This window comes from Salmo trutta, chromosome 3 (genome assembly GCF_901001165.1).
Source record: "Salmo trutta chromosome 3, fSalTru1.1, whole genome shotgun sequence".
NCBI lineage: Eukaryota > Metazoa > Chordata > Actinopteri > Salmoniformes > Salmonidae > Salmo > Salmo trutta.
In genome coordinates this window covers 22705075-22723671 of record NC_042959.1, presented here as the reverse complement: position 1 = coordinate 22723671, position 18597 = coordinate 22705075, and the positions used below count along the sequence as shown (strand labels likewise).

Below are 18597 nucleotides of genomic sequence, written 5' to 3'. Positions count from 1 at the left end.
ACACAGGGCACCACTTTGAGTCATGTGCCAGCAAGGTGAAGGAGTGGTACTGGTATGGGCTGCTATCATTGAGGATGAGGTAGTTGGACCTTTTCGGGTTGAAGATGGACTGAAACTCAACTCCCAAACCTACTGCCAGTTTCTGGAAGATTCTTTCATCAAACAGTGGTACAGGAAGAAGTCCTCAGCATTCTAGAAGGCCATGATCTTATTGCAGGACAATGCTCCATCACATGCATCCAAGTACTCCACTGCTTGGCTAGCCAGCAAGGGCCTCAAAGATGCCTGAATAATGACCTGGCCCCCTTCCTCACCTGACTTAAATCCTATTGAGAACTTGTGGGCCCTTCTCAAACGTGAGATTTACAGTGATGTAAGACAATACACCTTTTTGAACAGCATTTGGGAGGCTGTGGTTGCTGCTTCAGCGAAAATTGATCGTGAACAGATCAAGAAACTGACAGACTCCATGGATGGAAGGCTCATGGCAGTTATTGAAGATAAGGGTGGCTATATTGGTCACTGAATATTATTGAAAGGCCAAAAATGTTATATAATTGTCATTTTGTGTTACTTATCTGTTACACTTACTCTAAAAATTGAGAATAAACAAGTGAGTTGAGAGAAATTATTTTTGTAATTTAGTTGCCTAACAATTCTGCACACTAATAGTTGCCTAATAATTGTGCACACATATATTTCCCTGAGAAAGACAAAACTCACTTTTCTTTGTTAAACATTCAGGTTTGAGGTTCAATAACATTTTGGATTGACTGAGAGCATTGTGTTTGTTCAACAATAAAATGTATCCTGAGGAATACAATTTGCCTAAGAATTGTGCACGCAGAGTATATAGGCTCACTTTAGTATCAAGAAAGTATCAAAACCAACACAACACTCCTCTATGTATTGTATTTTGGTGTGATATCAAACAGTTACCTGCAGAGTGGGGAAGTTCCTCTCCATGTCTCCCCAGCTGAGGACCCACACCTGGTCGTGGGATTTGTCATAGTGCAGCTTCACTGGGTAAGGGTCAGTGCTCACCGTCTGAAAGCACACACAAGAATAAACCTCATATAGCACAGCTCTTAATCAGTCTCATCACGCTTTACATTTCCTGGCATGCCAGGTGGACGTTTGGGAATTTTACACCAGGCAAGCTCAATCAAGCACAGCTTGGTACAAGCACAACTACTTGAAGCCATGACTGCACTTAAGAGCAACTCAAGACAATTCAACACCGTTTTTGAACAGATATATATTTGACGGTCAGCACAGCCCATATCAAAACTTTCCTCACTTGCTAATGCATTGGATTTGACAGGAAGAATCAAGTTTTCCTTTTTAACAAGACAGAAGGGAGGCTCGCCTTTTTTATGTATGAGGTGTTTGGAGGTGGAGCAGCATTTCAAATCGAGCGGTAACAGAGGCAATTGCTCTACAACAACATAGAAATTGCTTTCAATCCGTATAAATTCCTTGACACCTGGCTATGATGTGTTCCAGTCGGCTCCGACGGATGAGACATGTCTGTGACAGCCGAGTGGCTCCCATGCATTACGTCCACTCGGGTGCAGATTGACAGTAGCCAACACACGATGAGAACAGAGAGAAAAACAACACAACGCTAGTTTGGTGCAGAAAGCTATAATTGTCGTTCTTTCTAGGAAATTAGAGCAGACACCAAAACAATCACAATGGTATTTTTGTCCTTCCCGTAATGTCAAGTTTTGTCTACTATGAAATCGTAACGGAGCATTTTAACTGGCTGCTTCATGGTAAAGTGTATGGTGTTTCAGTGAGAGTAAACACGTCGTGACGGGATTTATCATACGAGGAGATATGAGAGAGATGTGTTGAGTCCTAGCCAATCTCTGAGGGTGTAGTCATCAGAGGGAACAGGTGTGCACAGAATGTTGTTGTTCTCTTCCCCTCCTGCCTCTGGAGGAGTGTTACTGCATCCATAGTCACTTGTACCTACTCTGTGTCTGTGATAGTGGCTATGCTATGAGTTATACAGAATAAATAAAGTATGCTGATTTTTTTATTGAAATAAGTACTTTATAACTTTATAAAGTTTGTTTAATGCATACAATACAGTGATACCAACTATGTAGGACATTTCTCACCACACTATTCAAAGATACACCTAGCCAGTCAATTTAAAGCTACACCTATCCAGTCAATTTAAAGCTACACATAGTAGGTTCATTTAAAGCTACACCTAGCCAGTCAATTTAAAGCTACACCTCATAAGTTAATTTAAAGCTGCACCTCGTAAGTTAATTTAAAGCTACGCCTAGTAAGTTAATTTAAAGCTCCACCTAGCCAGTCAATTTAAAGTACAACTACATTTTCAAAGTGAAAAGAGAAAGTGAGTAACAAACGGAGACAACGGCATTTTTCTTTCCTTGGTAGAGCTGAGTGACGATCAGGTGGCTAATTAGCATTAGCTCATCTAAAGTAATGAAGTCAAACCTCCAAGTAACCCACTAATGAGCCTGAGACGGTCGCAACAACCTGACTACCGGTGGGCCCTGGGGAGTCTTCTGCAGCAGAAATTGGGCACTTTCTGGCCCCCTTGCAGTGTCCTTTTACTCTGAGACACACACCTTTTTTAAGCCGGAACGTACCCAACCTGCTTAAGGCACCCTCCTATTGTGAGAACATTGGATCCTTTTCGTTCATCATAACCATTCCCATGCAATGATAGGCTGCCCTTTTTTTAGGGGGGGGGGGGAGTGTCATGGTCAGCAATGATGTAGAGGTAAAACAATAGGTGGGTAAACGTTGATTGACGTTTAAAGTGAATAAAGTAACACTCCCTATATTTTCAATGCATTTTTCCACAATAGGTGTGTAAACAGTTATGCTAGATAAAAAAGTTGTGTAAACGTCCTTTATGTGCATTTACCCTCCACTACACCACTGATGGTCAGGTTATACACACTAGTTGTAAAAGGATGTAAAATATGTAAAAAAAAATTTAGCCTTTATTTAACTAGGCAAGTCAGTTAAGAACAAATTCTTATTTACAATGACAGCTTACTGGGGAACAGTGGGTTAACTGCCTTGTTCAGGGGCAGAACGACAGTTTTTTACCTTGTCAGTTCAGGGATTCGATCCAGCAACCTATCAGTTACTGGCCCAACGCTCTAACCAATAGGCTACCTGCCGCCCCATGTAACACAATCAATTGTACCTATCTGTGCACTGGCACCAGCTTTCACTGGTTTAAGATTTTTTTTAAAAGGCACACATATTTTGGTCAGGTTACGGAAAGGACATTCAAACAATGAAACCCAAATCTTTATCACAAAAAATGAACTGAGTTCCTAAATGAAGGACAGTGCATTTGTATCAAAATGAATTCTGAGTCAACTGAAGCTTTGTGAAAAAGGCTGTGTCCTTCCATTGACCAGAATAGCTAGCTTTTGGGCTACATTATTGTCAGTTATTGTGAATAGTGTAACCCTCTCTGACACATCAACTTCGTAATTTTTTCAAGGATGTTTGGAAACAATATTAAAAACAACAGAAAAACACATCTGCATTGAAAGTGTGAAACAAATATTCAAGGTCCTTTTGACTCAAGGCTTCCTCTATAAATGCTTTGAATGCCATGGAAATGGACACATTGGAGTGAGGAGAAAGCGCACATATATGAAAAAGGCACAATAACAAATTTTTATAACAATACAACATTACAGCCATTGCTTTGTAGCCAATTGTTGTTCCGTCTGACATCTAAGGGACTTCCTAATATGGATGCCATATTTTTGGTTTGCTATTGTGTTTACTGCATAACACTCCACAGCAGACCCTGTCCAAAGATGAAGGTAATGTTGATTATTACATTTTTGGGGCCCGAAATTACCTGGACAGCCTTCTGAGCTGTGATGTCGACCACAAGCACCCTGGCCAAGTTTGGCTGTGTAACATAAATAAATTTGTCCTTCACGTTGACCGCCGATGACCACACACACTTCTGCTCGGCCTCCCCCGCTGACTTGGGGCAAACCTCAGCCTGAAAATAAAACAAACACCCACCCACACACAGTTAATACTGTACATATATCATGCAACATTGATGAAAATGACAAGTTATCTTTATCTTCTTTCATCCCCCTGAAGCTAGGACAACAGAGTGAGAGCGTCTGCTAAGTTACTAAAATGTTAATTATTTTATCAGCCATCCCCAAGTCCAAGCCTCTCTTATCACAACAACAATACACACACACACACACACACACAGTTTGCTGTGTTCTGGTATGTTATGCAAGAACCAACATCTCCCATCTCCCTACCGCCTGTGTGCAAGCCACCACAATCCCTATATCCACCCCCCTCAACCTGACTAAATTTGGCATGCTGTGCACGTGTGGACTGAGCTGTGCAGGCTCTGTCCTTCTATCCTCTGCTCTGTCCCTGTGTCCCCTCCCTCTCCCCTCTCATGGCCTGTGAGCCCAGCTCAGCCCCAGCGTCTGTTCTCTGTTCTGGGATGTGGGAGGATTTGTTTGAGGCATCATGGCCCGGTTTGGGCCACGCAGTCACATCCTACTGTCACAGAGGGGGGTTTCTCTGACAGGTGTCACACATCGCCACGGGCCCAATCCCCTCAGTAAACCCAAGATTTGACGTCCAGCAGAGAGTGTGAATGGCGGAGTGGGTGTGTGTGTGTGTGTGGCCGTTGGTTTGTGTGTGAGTACTACTGGGCAGAGAGGATGACTTTCAGAGCGAGGTGAAGATGGTCCTGTTGATTTATCAATATACCATTACACACATCAAATTTTATTTGTCACATACACATGGTTAGCCGATTTTAATGCGAGTGTAGCTAAACAACTACCAAATACACACAAATATAAAGGGGTGAATGAGAATAAGTATGTGTAAGTATATGGATGAGCGATGGCCGAGAGACATAGGCCAGGTGCAATAGATGGTATAAAATACAGTATATACATGTGATATGAGTAATGTAAGATGTGTAAACATTATTAAAGTGGCATTACTTAGAGTGCATTGTATAAAGTGACTAGTGATCCATTTATTAGAGTGGCCAGTGATTGGGTCTCAATGTAGGCAGCAGCCTCTCTGAGTTAGAGATTGGTGTTTAGCAGTCTGATGGCCTTGAGATAGAAGCTGTTTTTCAGTCTCTCGGTCCCAGCTTTGATGCACCTGTACTGACCTCGCCTTCTGGATGGTAGCTGTGTGAACAGGCAGTGGCTCAGGTTGTTGATGTCCTTGATGATCTTTGTGGCCTTCCTGTTACATCGGGTGCTGTAGGTGTCATGGAGGGCAAGTAGTTTGTCCCCGGTGCTGCATTGTGCAGACCGCACCACCCTCTGGAGAGCCTTGCAGTTGAGGGCGGTGCAGTTGCCATACCAGGCTATGATACAGCCCGACAGGATGCTCTCGATTGTGCATTTGTAAAAGTTTATCAGGGTTTTGGGTGACAAGCCACATTTCTTCAGCCTCCTGAGGTTGAAGACGCGCTGTTGCATTTTCTTCACCACACTGTCTGTGTGGGTGGAGCATTTCAGTTTGTCTGTGATGTGTACGCCGAGAAACTTAAAACCTTCAACCTTCTCCACTGCTGTCCCTTCGATGTGGATAGGGGGGTGCTCCCTCTGCTGTTTCCTGAAGTCCATGATCATCTGCTTTGTTTTGTTGATGTTGAGAGAGAGGTTATTTTCCTGACACCACACTCCGAGTGCCCTCACCTCCTCCCTGTAGGCTGTCTCGTTGTTGTTGGTAATCAAGCCCACTACTGTTGTGTTGTCTGCTAGCTTGATGATTGAGTTGGAGGCGTGCATGGCCACGCAGTCGTTGGTGAACAGGGAGTACAGGAGGGGGCTGAGCACGCTTCCGTGTGGGGCCCCAGTGTTGAGGGTCAGCGAAGTGGAGATGTTGTTTCCTACTTTCACCACCTGGGGGCGGCCCATCAGAAAGTCCAGGACCCAATTACACAGGGCGAGGTTGAGACCCAGGGCCTCCAGCTTGATGATGAGCTTGGAGGGTACTATGGTGTTGAATGCAGAGCTGTAGTCAATGAACAGCATTCTTACATAGGTATTCCTTTTGTCCAGATGGGATAGGGCAGTGTGTAGTGTGATGACGATTGAGTCGTCTGTGGACCTGTTGGGGCGGTATGCAAACTGAAGCGGGTCTAGGGTAGCCGTTAAGGTGGAGGGGATATGATCCTTGACTACAGTGCCTAGCAAAAGTATTCATCCCCCTTATCGTTTTTCCTATTTTGTTGCATTACAACCTGTCATTTAATTAGATTTTAATGTGGATTTCATGTAATGGATATACACAAAATTGTCCAAATTGGTGAAGTGAAATGAAAAAAATAACTTGTTTCAAAAACTGACAAGAAAAAAACCCAGAAAAGTTGTTCGTGCATATGTTTTCTTCCCCTTTGCTATGAAGCCCCTAAATAAGATCTGGTGCAACCAATTACCTTCAGAAGTCACATAATTAGTTAACTAAAGTCCACCTGTGTGCAATCTAAGTGTCACATGATCTGTCACATGATCTCAGCATATATACACCTGTTCTGAAAGGCCCCAGAGTCTGCAACACCACTAAGCAAGGGGCACCATGAAGACCAAGGAGCTCTTCAAACAGGTCAGGGACAGAGTTGTGGAGAAGAACAGATCAGGGTTGGGTTATAAAAAAATATCTGAAATTTTGAACATCCCACACAGCACCATTAAATCCATTATTAAAAAATGGAAAGAATATGGCACCACAACAAACCTGCCAAGAGAGGGCCGCCCATGAAAACTCACAGACCAGGCAAGGAGGGAATTAATCAGAGAGGCAACAAAGAGACCAAAGATAACCCTGAGGGAGCTGCAAAGTAACTGTGCATAGGACCACTTTAAGCCATACACTCCACAGAGCTGGGCTTTACGGAAGGGTGTCCAGAAAAAAAGCCCTTGCTTAAAGAAAAAAAAAAGCAAACACATTTGGTGTTCGCCAAAAGGCATGTGGGCGACTCCCCAAACATACAGAAGAAGGTATTCTAGTCAACTGTTTGGCCATCAAGGAAAACACTATGCCTGGCGCAAACCCAACACCTCTCATCACCCCGAGAACAACAGTGAAGCATGATGGTGGCAGCATCATGCTTTGGGGATTTTGTCATCGGCAGGGACTGGGAAACTGGTCAGAATTGAAGGAATGATGGATGGCGCTAAATACAGGGAAATTCTTGAGGGAAACCTGTTTCAGTCTTCCAAAGACTTGAAACTGGGACGGAGGTTCACCTTCCTGCAGGACAATGACCCTAAGCATACTGCTAAAGCAACACTCGATTGGATTAAGGGGAAACATTTACATGTCTTGGAATGGCCTAGTCAAAGCCTAGACCTCAATACAATTGAGATCTGTGGCATGACTTAAATATTGCTGTACACCAGCAACCCATCCAACTTGAAGGAGCTGGAGCAGTTTTGCCTTGAAGAATGGCCAAAAATCCCAGTGGCTAGATGTGCCAAGTTTATAGAGACATACCCCAAGAGACTTGCAGCTGGAGTTACTGCAAAAGGTGGCTCTACAAAGTATTGACTTTGGGAGGGTGAATAGTTATGCATGCTCAAGTTTTCAGTTTCGTTGTCTTATTTTTTGTTTGTTTCATAATAAAAAAAAATGTGCATCTTCAAAGTGGTAGGCATGTTGTGTAAATCAAATCTATTTTAATTCCAGGTTGTAAGTAACAAAATAGGAAAAATGCCAAGGGGGGTGAATACTTTCGCAAGCCACTGTAGTCTCTCAAAGCACTTCATGATGACAGAAGTGGGTGCTACGGGGTGGTAGTCATTTAGTTCAGTTATCTTTGCCTTCTTGGGTAGACGAACAATGATAGAAATCTTGAAGCATGTGGGGATAACAGACTGGGATAGGGAGTGATTGAATATGTCCGTAAACACACCAGCCAGCTGGTCTGCGCATGCTTTGAGGATACAGTTAGGGATGTCGTCTGGGCCAGTAGCCTTGCGAGGGTTAACACGTTTAAATGTTTTACTCACGTCAGCCACGGAGAGCTAAGATCTACATACAGTAGGTCTTAGCTCAAGTGCTTATGTTCACGTGGGTGCTCATGTTTATGTAATCAGATGACAAATCAAACTTTATTTGTCACATGCGCCGAATACAACAAGAGTAGACCTTACCATGAAATGCTTACTTACAAGCCCTTAACCAACAGTGCAGTTCAATAAGAGTTAAGAAAATATTTACCAAATAAACTGAAGTAAAAAATTCTAAAAAGTAACACAATAAAATAACAATAACGAGGCTATATACAAGTCAACGTGCGGGGGTACAGGTTAGTCGAAGTAATTTGTACATGTAGGTAGGGGTGAAGTGACTATGCATAGACAAACAGTGGGTAGCAGCAGTGTACAAAGCAAATGGGGGGGGGGGGAGGGGGTCAATGTAAATAGTCCGGTGGCCAGCAGTCTTATGGCTTAGGGGTAGAAGCTGTTAAGGAGCCTTTTGGTCATAGACTTGGTGCTCTGGTATCGCTTGCCATCCATGCGGTAGCAGAGAAAACAGTCTATGACTTTGGTGACTGGAGTCTCTGACAATGTTTGGGGCTTTCCTCTGACTCCGCATATTATACAGGTCCTGGATGGCAGGAAGCTTGGCCCCAGTGATGTACTGGGCTGTACGCACTACCCTCTGTAGCAGTCAGATGCCGAGCAGTTGCCATACCAGGCGGTGTTGGAACGGGTCAGGATGCTAACGATGGTGCAGCTGTAGAACTTTGAGGATCTAGGGACCCATGCCAAAACTTTTCAGTCTCCTGAGGGGGAAAAGGTGTTGTTGTGCCCTCTTCATGACTGTCTTGGTGTGTTCAGACCATGATAGTTCGTTAGTGATGTGGACGCCAAGGAACTTGAAACTCTCGACCCGCTCCACTACAGCCCTTGTAGTCCATGATCAACTCCTTTGTCTTGCTCACATTGAGGGAGAGACTGTTGTCCTGGCACCACACTGCCAGGTCTATGACCTCCTCCCTAAAGGCTGTCTCAACGTTGTCGGTGATCAGGCCTAGCATTGTTATGTCGTCAGCAAACATTTTTAAATAAACAAATAAAACGAAAATGTTACCTTTATTTAACTAGGCAAGTCAGTGAAGAACTGACTTGCCTAGTTAAATGATGAGCTTTGTGGGCACTATGGTGTTGAATACTGAGCTGTAGTCAATGAACAGCATTCTCACATAGGTGTTCCTTTGTCCAGGTGGGAAAGGGCAGTGTGGAGTGCGATTGAGATTGCGTCGTCTGTGGATCTGTTGGGGGGTATGCAAATTGGAGCGGGTCTAGGGAATCCGGGAGGATGCTGTTGATATGAGCCATGACCAGCCTTTCAAAGTACCTCATTGCTACTGACGTGAGTGCTATGGGGTGGTAATCATTTTAGGCAGGTTATCTCGACTCCCTTGGGCACAGGGACTATGGTGGTCTGCCTGAAACATGTAGGTATTATAGACTCGGTCAGGGAAAGGTTTAAAATGTCAGTGAAGACATTTGCCAGTTTGTCCGCGCATGCTTTGAGTACAAGTCCTGATAATCCGTCTGGCCCCGCTGCTTTGTGAATGTTGACCTGTTTAAAGGTCTTGCTCACATCGGCTACCGAGAGCGTTATCACACAGTCGTCCAGTCGTAACTGTTAGACCATTTACTTTCAATCACAGACTTGGCAGTCAACAAGATAAATGAAGATACATTTTCATGGACATGTTTGTGATCAAAACTATTAGAACCGCTGGGATTTAATCAGATTTCTAATTTCTGCCTCTATCAAATCAGAATCCATCTGGAGACTGAATACCTCAGAGACTCTACCTCTACCCTCCTGTAGACAACACTGCAGTGGGTCGCAACTGAGCATGTGTGAAACCCTAGGCAGCTAAGCAGAAAAAAACATGTCAGTTTCAACCAACATTGTCCTTGGATCAAATGAAAAGATTTAGAAGTATAGAAAACATAATGTGAAGCTTGTCGGGCGAACAAGCTGCCTGGGGACAATTTGTGCTCTGTAGATCATATTTGATTTTGTAGTACAAGTAAGACTAGTCCTTAGCCTTGGACACAACAAACACAAACCTTCAACCTAAAAAACCTTGTTCTGTAGCCTCCCTTGCTTCCTGCCTCAGGAAATATGTCCGCCTCCCTACTCACTGTACTAGGAATTCCTCACAGCATTGCATCCCCTCTTCATCTGGCACGTGTATCACAGTAAGACGGCCATATACTACTTAAGAATAATTAATTGTTGGGTCGTTACCATGAACGATCAATCAATGCTCATCTACACTAGGGATCCAGAATGAACTTAAGCCTCTGAGCTAATGTACTCACACAACATTCCCTGTAGACAGTGCATGTGCTGCTGCCATAGAGTTCACTGTGATTGATATTCTAATACAGACACCGTCTCTCAGAGGAGCCCGGGCCTGATCGTTGTACATTCATAGCGCGCCTTCGCACATAACAGCTGTCCAATCGATGAAAGGGGAAAAGGAGGAAAGCACCCATTTCAGTACATGTGTAAATGTAAGAGGCATCTATCAGCGACCTGCTTTGAATAATACACTGGTTCAAAAGTGAAGGCGCAGCAGAGAGCAAGAACCATTTCAACGTCAAATGGCAATTCAACGAGAGAGAGAAAGAAAGAGAGAGAGAGAGAGACTTTTGGGAGCGCAAAAGTGCATGATCTTTCAGTTAATCTAATACTTTAGAAGCAGAGAGACAATTAACTCCATATTTGTACCACACACCCCTGCAGCCCACTGGCGTACCTCTCACCCCCGCAGCCCATTGACCTACCATACACCCCCGCAGCCCACTGGCGTACCTCTCACCCCCGCAGCCCATTTACCTACCATACACCCCCGCAGCCCACTGGCGTACCTCAGACCCCCACAGCCCATTGGCCTACCATACACCCCTGCAGCCCACTGACCTACCATACACCCCCACAGCCTCCACGCAAGGTGTGGGGGCCTAGAGAGTCTGGGGTCCCATACCCCCCCCCCCCCAAGCCTTATTGCAAAATGTGTAGAATAGCATGAGATTAGCTATAAAATTGCACATTCTTCTCTCTGCCCCATGGCAATATGTGTAAAATTGCAGGATATTAGCTTTAAACATTAACATTTTTCTCTTTGCCCCATGGCAAAATGTGTAGAAGCTGCAGTACACTACGCCCTATTTATTATGAGTTGCAACTACTTCCACGAAATAAAATATTATATGTCAAGTATTGCAAGATCAAATGTCAAATACACAAATAATTATCAAAGAGTTGATAATTATCAAAGAGTCTGCAGGCAGTCGGTCCTAAGCTAATTTACGGTGACTAACCCCGATCCGGACACATTTGCGCAACCGCAGCATTCAAACCAGGCTGCAATGAAAACAAAATGGGACTATAGCGACTGTGTTGGCATCAAAATCTGGGGTGTGAACTACGTTTCTAGTCAAGTGTTGATTGACATGGTAATGGACCAATAGTATTCGGGAAAAGTTGAAAAAACTGACCCCTCAGAAGCTGTACGTTAAATTGTGACGTGTCACGACCTAACGTACGGCACGCATTATGAAACTCATTCTGCGCCGTACAGCCTCTTTCCACCAGGTGTAGCGCTTCTCTCGCAGATAAAAAAACAAGAAATGATCAATGGTGAGTATAATGGTGATTGTAAAGTTAATTACTCCTGAGTTCATCAATAGTTAATTCAATCAATTGTACATTTTTTGCCTAATTACTGCGAGCCATCATGACTCTCAAAAACCGTGGCAGCCGCAGTTTAATTGTGAAGATAAATTTAGCGCTGCCCTAAAAACCCTATTCAAATACGACACAAACCTTCAAATAGGTATGTAATGAGAAATTATATAAACTCTTTATAGTGTTTTATTTACATTTTAGAGGTGATAAGTTGGACAAATGGGGTGAAAAAAACTGTTCCCCACACGACATATCTCCTCATTTCACTATCACGCAGTAGCTTTCGCTTCCCCACCCGCCATTTTTTAAAATACCCAGCGGAGCTCCATTGCCTTCTACAATCATGCAGAGACGGGCAGCATGAAGGTCTCGTCATTGATTTTACTGGAAAGGGGAGAAATTGTGCTTTACAATGGTATTCATATTACAGTGGACCTGGAAGTATTTCGTTTTTGCGGCGCTCAAATAAGGTGAAATGTACGGAACAGTGCGATTGTACGAAAGTGCGTTAGCTATCGTTATACAAACACTGTTTAGCTAACAGCTAGCAAGAAGAAAAAGTGTTTCTGTTAGAAGGCCTGAAGGAATCATACTGTGGGTGGTTGGTCCTCACGCTAATCATGCTAATTAGTTAACAGCTAATCTACTAGCAGTAGCCCAACACCTAGCACAATCCTACATGAAATGGAAGTGTTTCTGTTGTGGTAGGCATCTTACCTGAAGTCCCAGTAGCTTCTCACTGGGCTTTATGTGTCTCTGGATCTCACATGCCACTGGCTGGATGACTTTGATACCATCCTCGTAAAACACATAGAACATATTGGCAATTCCAAGACCTGGGTGAGAAATACAACCTTGTTACAAGTCAGACACAGGGTTTGTTACCAGGGGCGGTTCTGGGGGGGGGACCCCCTTTTGGACACCCTTGTGGCCCCCCCTAAATGTGGAGTATGAAATAATTTTTACATAACTAATTTTTGCTATCGTTCTTTTTTTACATCCGTTATTTGACAGTGGCAACACGGAACACTAAGTATTATGAACATGTTTTTTTGCCTGCTAATGCCTGCAATGCAGTGAAGAAAACGATATGACAACAATAACGTTGTAATGTTCCTGGCCCCTCTAACAGTACAACCAGCTTGGCACCCCCAGTTGAAATGGTCTAGAACCACCACTGTTTGATACAAGGTGAACAACACACTACTATGGCAACTGGCATGTAGCATGACATACAGCACAGTTAAAACCAGTGGTGGAAAAAGTACTCAATTGTCATACTTGAGTAAAAGTAAAGATACCTTAATAGAAAATGACTCAAGTAAAAGTGAAAGTCACCCAGTAAAATACTACACTGAACAAAAATATAAAGTGTTGGTCCCATGTTTCATGAGCTGAAATAATAAATCCCATACATTTTCCTTATACACAAAAATATTTTTTTCTCAAATTGTGTGCACAAATTTGTTTACATTCCTATTAGTGAGCATTTCTCCTTTGCCAAGATAATCCAGCCACCTGACAGGTGTGGCATATCGAGAAGCTAATTCAACAGCATGATCATTACACAGGTGCACCTTGTGCTTGGGACAATAAAAGGCCACTCTGAAATGTACAGTTGTGTCATAGAACACAATGCCACAGATGTCTCAAGTTTTGAGGGAGCATGCAATTGGCATGCTGACTGCAGGAATGTCCACCACAGCCGTTGCCAGAGAATTTAATGTTAATTTCTCTACCATAAACCGCCTCCAACGTCGTTTTAGAGAATTTGGCAGTACGTCTAACCGGCCTCACAACCACAGACCATGTGAAACCACTCCAACCCAGAACATCCACATCTGCCTTCTTCATCCGCAGGATCATGAGACCAACCACCCTGATGAAACTGAGGTGTATTTCTGTCTGCAATAAAGCCCTTTTGTGGGGAGAAACTCTGATTGGCTGGGCTTTTGACACCCAAAAGTAGTGTATGGAGTAAAAAGTAAATTATTTTCTTTAGGAATGTAGTGAAGTAAAAGTAAAAGTAGTCAAAAATATAAATAGGAAAGTAAAGTACAGATACCCATAAAAACTACTGAAGTAGTACTTTAAAGTATTTTTACTTAAGTACTGTACTTTACACCACTGGTTAAAACTTAACAGTGGAGGTAATTGGCTATTTCAATATACCTGGAAACATTACATATTATTAGCTGTTCACTAGCAGTAAATGTATTTTCTTTGGTTGCATAAACTTTAGTGGGTAGTTTCAGTAGTTAGATACACTGCTGACATGGCAAAAAATAATAATAGTAAAAGTAATTACTGAAAACACAACGAAAATTTGAATTCAGTTAAACTACCACCAAGCTACTACAAAATGTAGTTAAATTACTAGTTGAATTACATGTAGTGGAACTACTCCCCAACACTGTTCGTTAGACACTGTCATTATAGAAACTAATGTACAGTATCCATATTAGGACAGCTTGACATTTCCATTGAATTTGTGTCAATCAATGTCATTTAATCTACTTCATAACATGATATAGTAATTCACTGTTCATTAAGCTCAGGGCCCTGGGTCTGAACCCCACCCCGTGCAACTGGGTCCTGGACTTCCTGATGGGCTGCCTCAACACAGGGGCCCCACAAGGGTACGTGCTCAGCCCCCTTCTGTACTCCCTGTTCACCCATGACTGCATGGCCACGCATGCCTCCAACTCAATCATCAAGTTTTCAGACGACACAACAGTAGTAGGCCTGATGAGACAGTCTACAGGGAGGAGGTGAGGGCCCTGGCAGAGTGGTGCCTGGAAAATAACCTCTCCCTCAACGTCAACAAATGAAGGAGCTGATCGTGGATTTTAAGAGACAGCAGAGGGAGCAAGCCCCCATTCACATCGATGGGACCGTAGTGGATAAGGTGAAACGCTTCAAGTTCCTTGATGTAGACATCAATGACAATCTGAAATGATCCACCCAGTGTGGTGAGGAAGGCGCAACAGTGCCTCTTCAACCTCAGGAGGCTGAAGAAATTCAGCTTGACCCCTAAGACCCTCAAACTTTTTCAGATGCACCATTGAGAGCATCCATTCGGGCTGTATCACAGCCGGATACGGCAACTGCACCGCCCGCAACTGCAGGGATCTCCAGAGGTGTGGTCTGCTGAGCGCATCACCGGGGGCACACTGCCTGCCCTGCAGGAAACCTACAGCACCCGATGTCACAGGAAGGCCAAAAAGATTATCAAGGACATCAATCACACGAGCCACTGCCTGTTCACCCCGCTATCATCCAGAAGGCGAGGTCAGTACAGGTGTATCAAAGCTGGGAGCGAGAGACTGAAAAACAGCTTCTATCTCAAGGCCATCAGACTGTTAAACAGCCATCACTGGCCTCCACCCATTACCCTGCCCTGAACTAAGTCACTGTCACTAGCCGGCTACCACCCGGTTACTTAACCCTGCGCCTTAGAGGCTGCTGCCCTATGTACATAGACATGGAATTACTGGTCACTTTAATAATGGAACACTGGCCACTTTAATAATGTTTACATACGGTTTTACTAATTTCATATGTATATACTGTATTCTAGTCAACTATTGCTGCATATATACTATTATATCCTATCTATTCTACAGATATACTAAATATTCTATCCACATACTGTCCACATACTGTCACATCACATTTATTTGTACTCCAAATAAATACAGTACCAGTCAAAAGTTTGGACACACCTACACATTCAAGGGTTTATCTTTATTTTTACTATTTTCTACATTGTAAAATAATAGGGAAGACATTAAAACTATGAAATAACACATATGGAACCATGTAGTAATATTTTCAATTCTTCAAGTAGCCACCCTTTGCCTTGATGACAGCTTTGCACACGCTTGGCATTCTCTCAACCAGCTTCATGAGGTAGTCACCTGGAATGCTTTTCCAACAGGAGTTCATACATATGCTGAGCACTTGTTGGCTGCTTTTCCTTCACTCTGTTGTCCAACTCATCCCAAACCATCTCAAATGGATTGAGGTTGGGTGATTGTGGAGGCCAGGTCATCTGATGCAGCAATCCATCACTCTCCTTCTCAGTCAAGTAGCCTTTACACAGCCTGGATGTGTGTTTTGGGTCACTGTCCTGTTGAAAAACAAATGATAGTCCCACTAAGCACAATCCAGATGGGATGGTTTATCGCTGCAGAATGCTGTGGTAGCCAAGCCGGTTAAGTGTGCCTTGAATTTTAAATAAATCACTGACAGTGTCACCAGCAAAGCAACCCCACACCTCCTCCTCCGTGCTTCACAGTTGGAACGACACATAAGGAGATCATCCATTCACCTATTCTGTGTCTCACGAAGACACGGCGGTTGTAAACAAAAACCTCAAATTTGGACTCATCAGACCAAAGTACAGATTTCCACCAGTCTAATGTCCACTGCTTGTGTTTCTTGGCCCAAGCAAGTCTCTTCTTCTTATTGGTGTCCTTTAGTAGTGATTTCTTTGCAGCAATTCGACCATGAAGGCCTGATTCACACAGTCTCCTCTGAACAGTTGATGTTGAGATGTGTCTGTTACTTGAAGCATTTATTTGGACTGCAATCTGGGGTGCAGTTAATTGCCGATTTCTGAGGCTGGTAACTGTAATGAATGCATCCTTTGCAGCAGAGGTAACTCTGGGTCTTCCTTTCCTGTGGCAGTCCTCATGAATGCTAGTTACCTCATAGTGCTTAATGGTTTTTGCGACTGCACTTGAAGAAACGTTCAAAGTTTTATAAATGTCCACATTGACTGACCTTCATGTCTTAAAGTAATGATGGACTCTCGTTTCTCTTTGCTTATTTGAGCTTTTCTTGCCATAATATGGATTTAATATTTTACCAAGTTGGGCTATCTTCTGTCTACCACCCTTATCTTGTCACATCACAACTGATTGGCTCAAACGCATTAAGAAGGAAAGAAATTCCACAAATTAACTTTTATTAACAAGGCTCACCTTCATGAAGCTGGTTGAGAAAATGCCAAGGGTGTGCAAAGCTGTCATCAAGGCAAAGGGGGGCTACTGTGAAGAATCTCAAATAAAAAATATATTTTGATTTGTTTAACACTTTTTTGGTTACTACATGATTCCATATGTATTATTTCATAGTTTTGATGTGTCGTGGAAAATTGCAAGATTGTTATAATGCTTGTATTGTATTATAATGGTTGTAATGTTCGACAGAATAGAGTATTCTGTTAACTATTGTGTGTGTGTGTTCTACTGAGGATGGGCCTCTACGAGATAGCACTGACAGAGGAGATTTACGATGTCTTTGGGTAATAAAGCCTAAAAGAGCATTCCAGAGAACATGAGCTAATGGTTCTGTTCTATACCGTACCAGGGAGAGACGGTTCCAGTTTGGAGTAGGAGGACCAGACACTGGTCTATACAATGAAAACTGATGACACAGCAGTTGCTGTCTGCTATGTTTTATAGATATCTTTCATACAAAACTTAACCTTGTGACCCATTCTATGTATCTGTGGTTCGTTATGTACGTTGAGAGGGGTGTATCTTGGCTATAAAAGATTGTTGTACTTTTGTGTAGTCACTTTTCATTGGTTCATTAGAGATAGCGCATCATTGAAAGTCAAGGGCTTTTGCAAAACTCTTATCATTAAAGATGTAGTTTAAGTATAACTCTGATTGGTGTGTGAAGTTTGTCTCTCTCCTCATTTGGTAATGCAGAAATTAGCAACCACAGATGTCTTCACTATCATTCTACAATGTAGAAAATAGTCAAATCAAAGAAAATCCCATGCAATGGGTAGTACTTCACTGGTACTGTATATATGTTTATACATTGCTCATCCTAATATTTATAAATTTCTTAATTCCATTATTTTACCTTTAGATCTGTGTACATTGTGTACTGTTAGATATTACTGCACCGCTGGAGCTAGGAAAACAAGCATTTCGCTACACCCGCAACAACATCTGCTAAATATGAGTATGTGACCAATACAATTTTACATGATTTTAAATGGTTTAAATACAAACATACCTTCCTCTCTCCACAGAATGTTTGCCACTGAAGGGAAGACAAGAAAAGAAAGACCAAGAATGAGCATTAGTGTGAATTCGATGATGTCCCTTTTTGAGCATTCACACACCAATTAAGGTAAAACAAAATGAATGTTTTAGTGCAACAGACAACCAATAGAAACCCCCAGTTTGAGAATAATTTGATACCAAACACTTGAGGACAAAACACAGTCTAGGTGGTATATTCTAAATACACATACACAAAAAGCATTTTATAACATTTGTTCTTGTTTTGTTGTTAGCCCCACTAAAAAGCCTTCCTTAGAAATCTGTACATTGTACTGCAAAAGCATGTACCACGTGCTATAAAATTGACATGATATTGAATCAAATAAATGTACACCTCAGGTAATTATCCATCAATAAATATATGTTTTATGTATTATGGTATTTGGGTATTAGCCATCATATCATCAAATCGACATATATCTCAAGCGTAGATGAGTTCCAGAGGTCATTAAAGAGGATTATTTTGTGAGACTATTTTTGGCTGACTAAAACTGCCGTAATTTCTCATTAAATTCACTTGGAGACAACTAATGACATGGAATAGGAAACTACAGCTGCATAATAACCAAGCGGCTTTAATGCATGAACTGGAATACAACCCCACAAAGCCCTCAAAGCCTTTTGAGATGAGAGTGATGTGCCTCTTAAAAGGATGTGCTCATTTCGCGACAAGTACAGATGAACACCCAGAGTCTGCGTACTGAGTGAGCTCGGCCTATCACAGAAAATGTGAAGATTTTGCCATTCAGGAGCA

General features: G+C 42.6%; 1 protein-coding gene across 4 annotated transcripts in view; it reads right to left on the bottom strand.

Annotated features, from left to right (window-relative positions):
• LOC115170560 (follistatin-related protein 5-like) overlaps window positions 1-18597 on the bottom strand; it is a 197991-nt gene that overhangs the window by 18428 nt on the left and 160966 nt on the right. For all 4 annotated transcript variants that reach the window (XM_029726820.1, XM_029726829.1, XM_029726837.1 and 1 more), the window contains 4 exons: window positions 17794-17820; window positions 12472-12590; window positions 3878-4027; window positions 940-1047 (listed from right to left, as the gene is read on the bottom strand). In XM_029726820.1, coding sequence (XP_029582680.1) covers window positions 940-1047; window positions 3878-4027; window positions 12472-12590; window positions 17794-17820 — 404 coding nt within the window. The remainder of the gene's footprint in view (window positions 1-939; window positions 1048-3877; window positions 4028-12471; window positions 12591-17793; window positions 17821-18597) is intronic.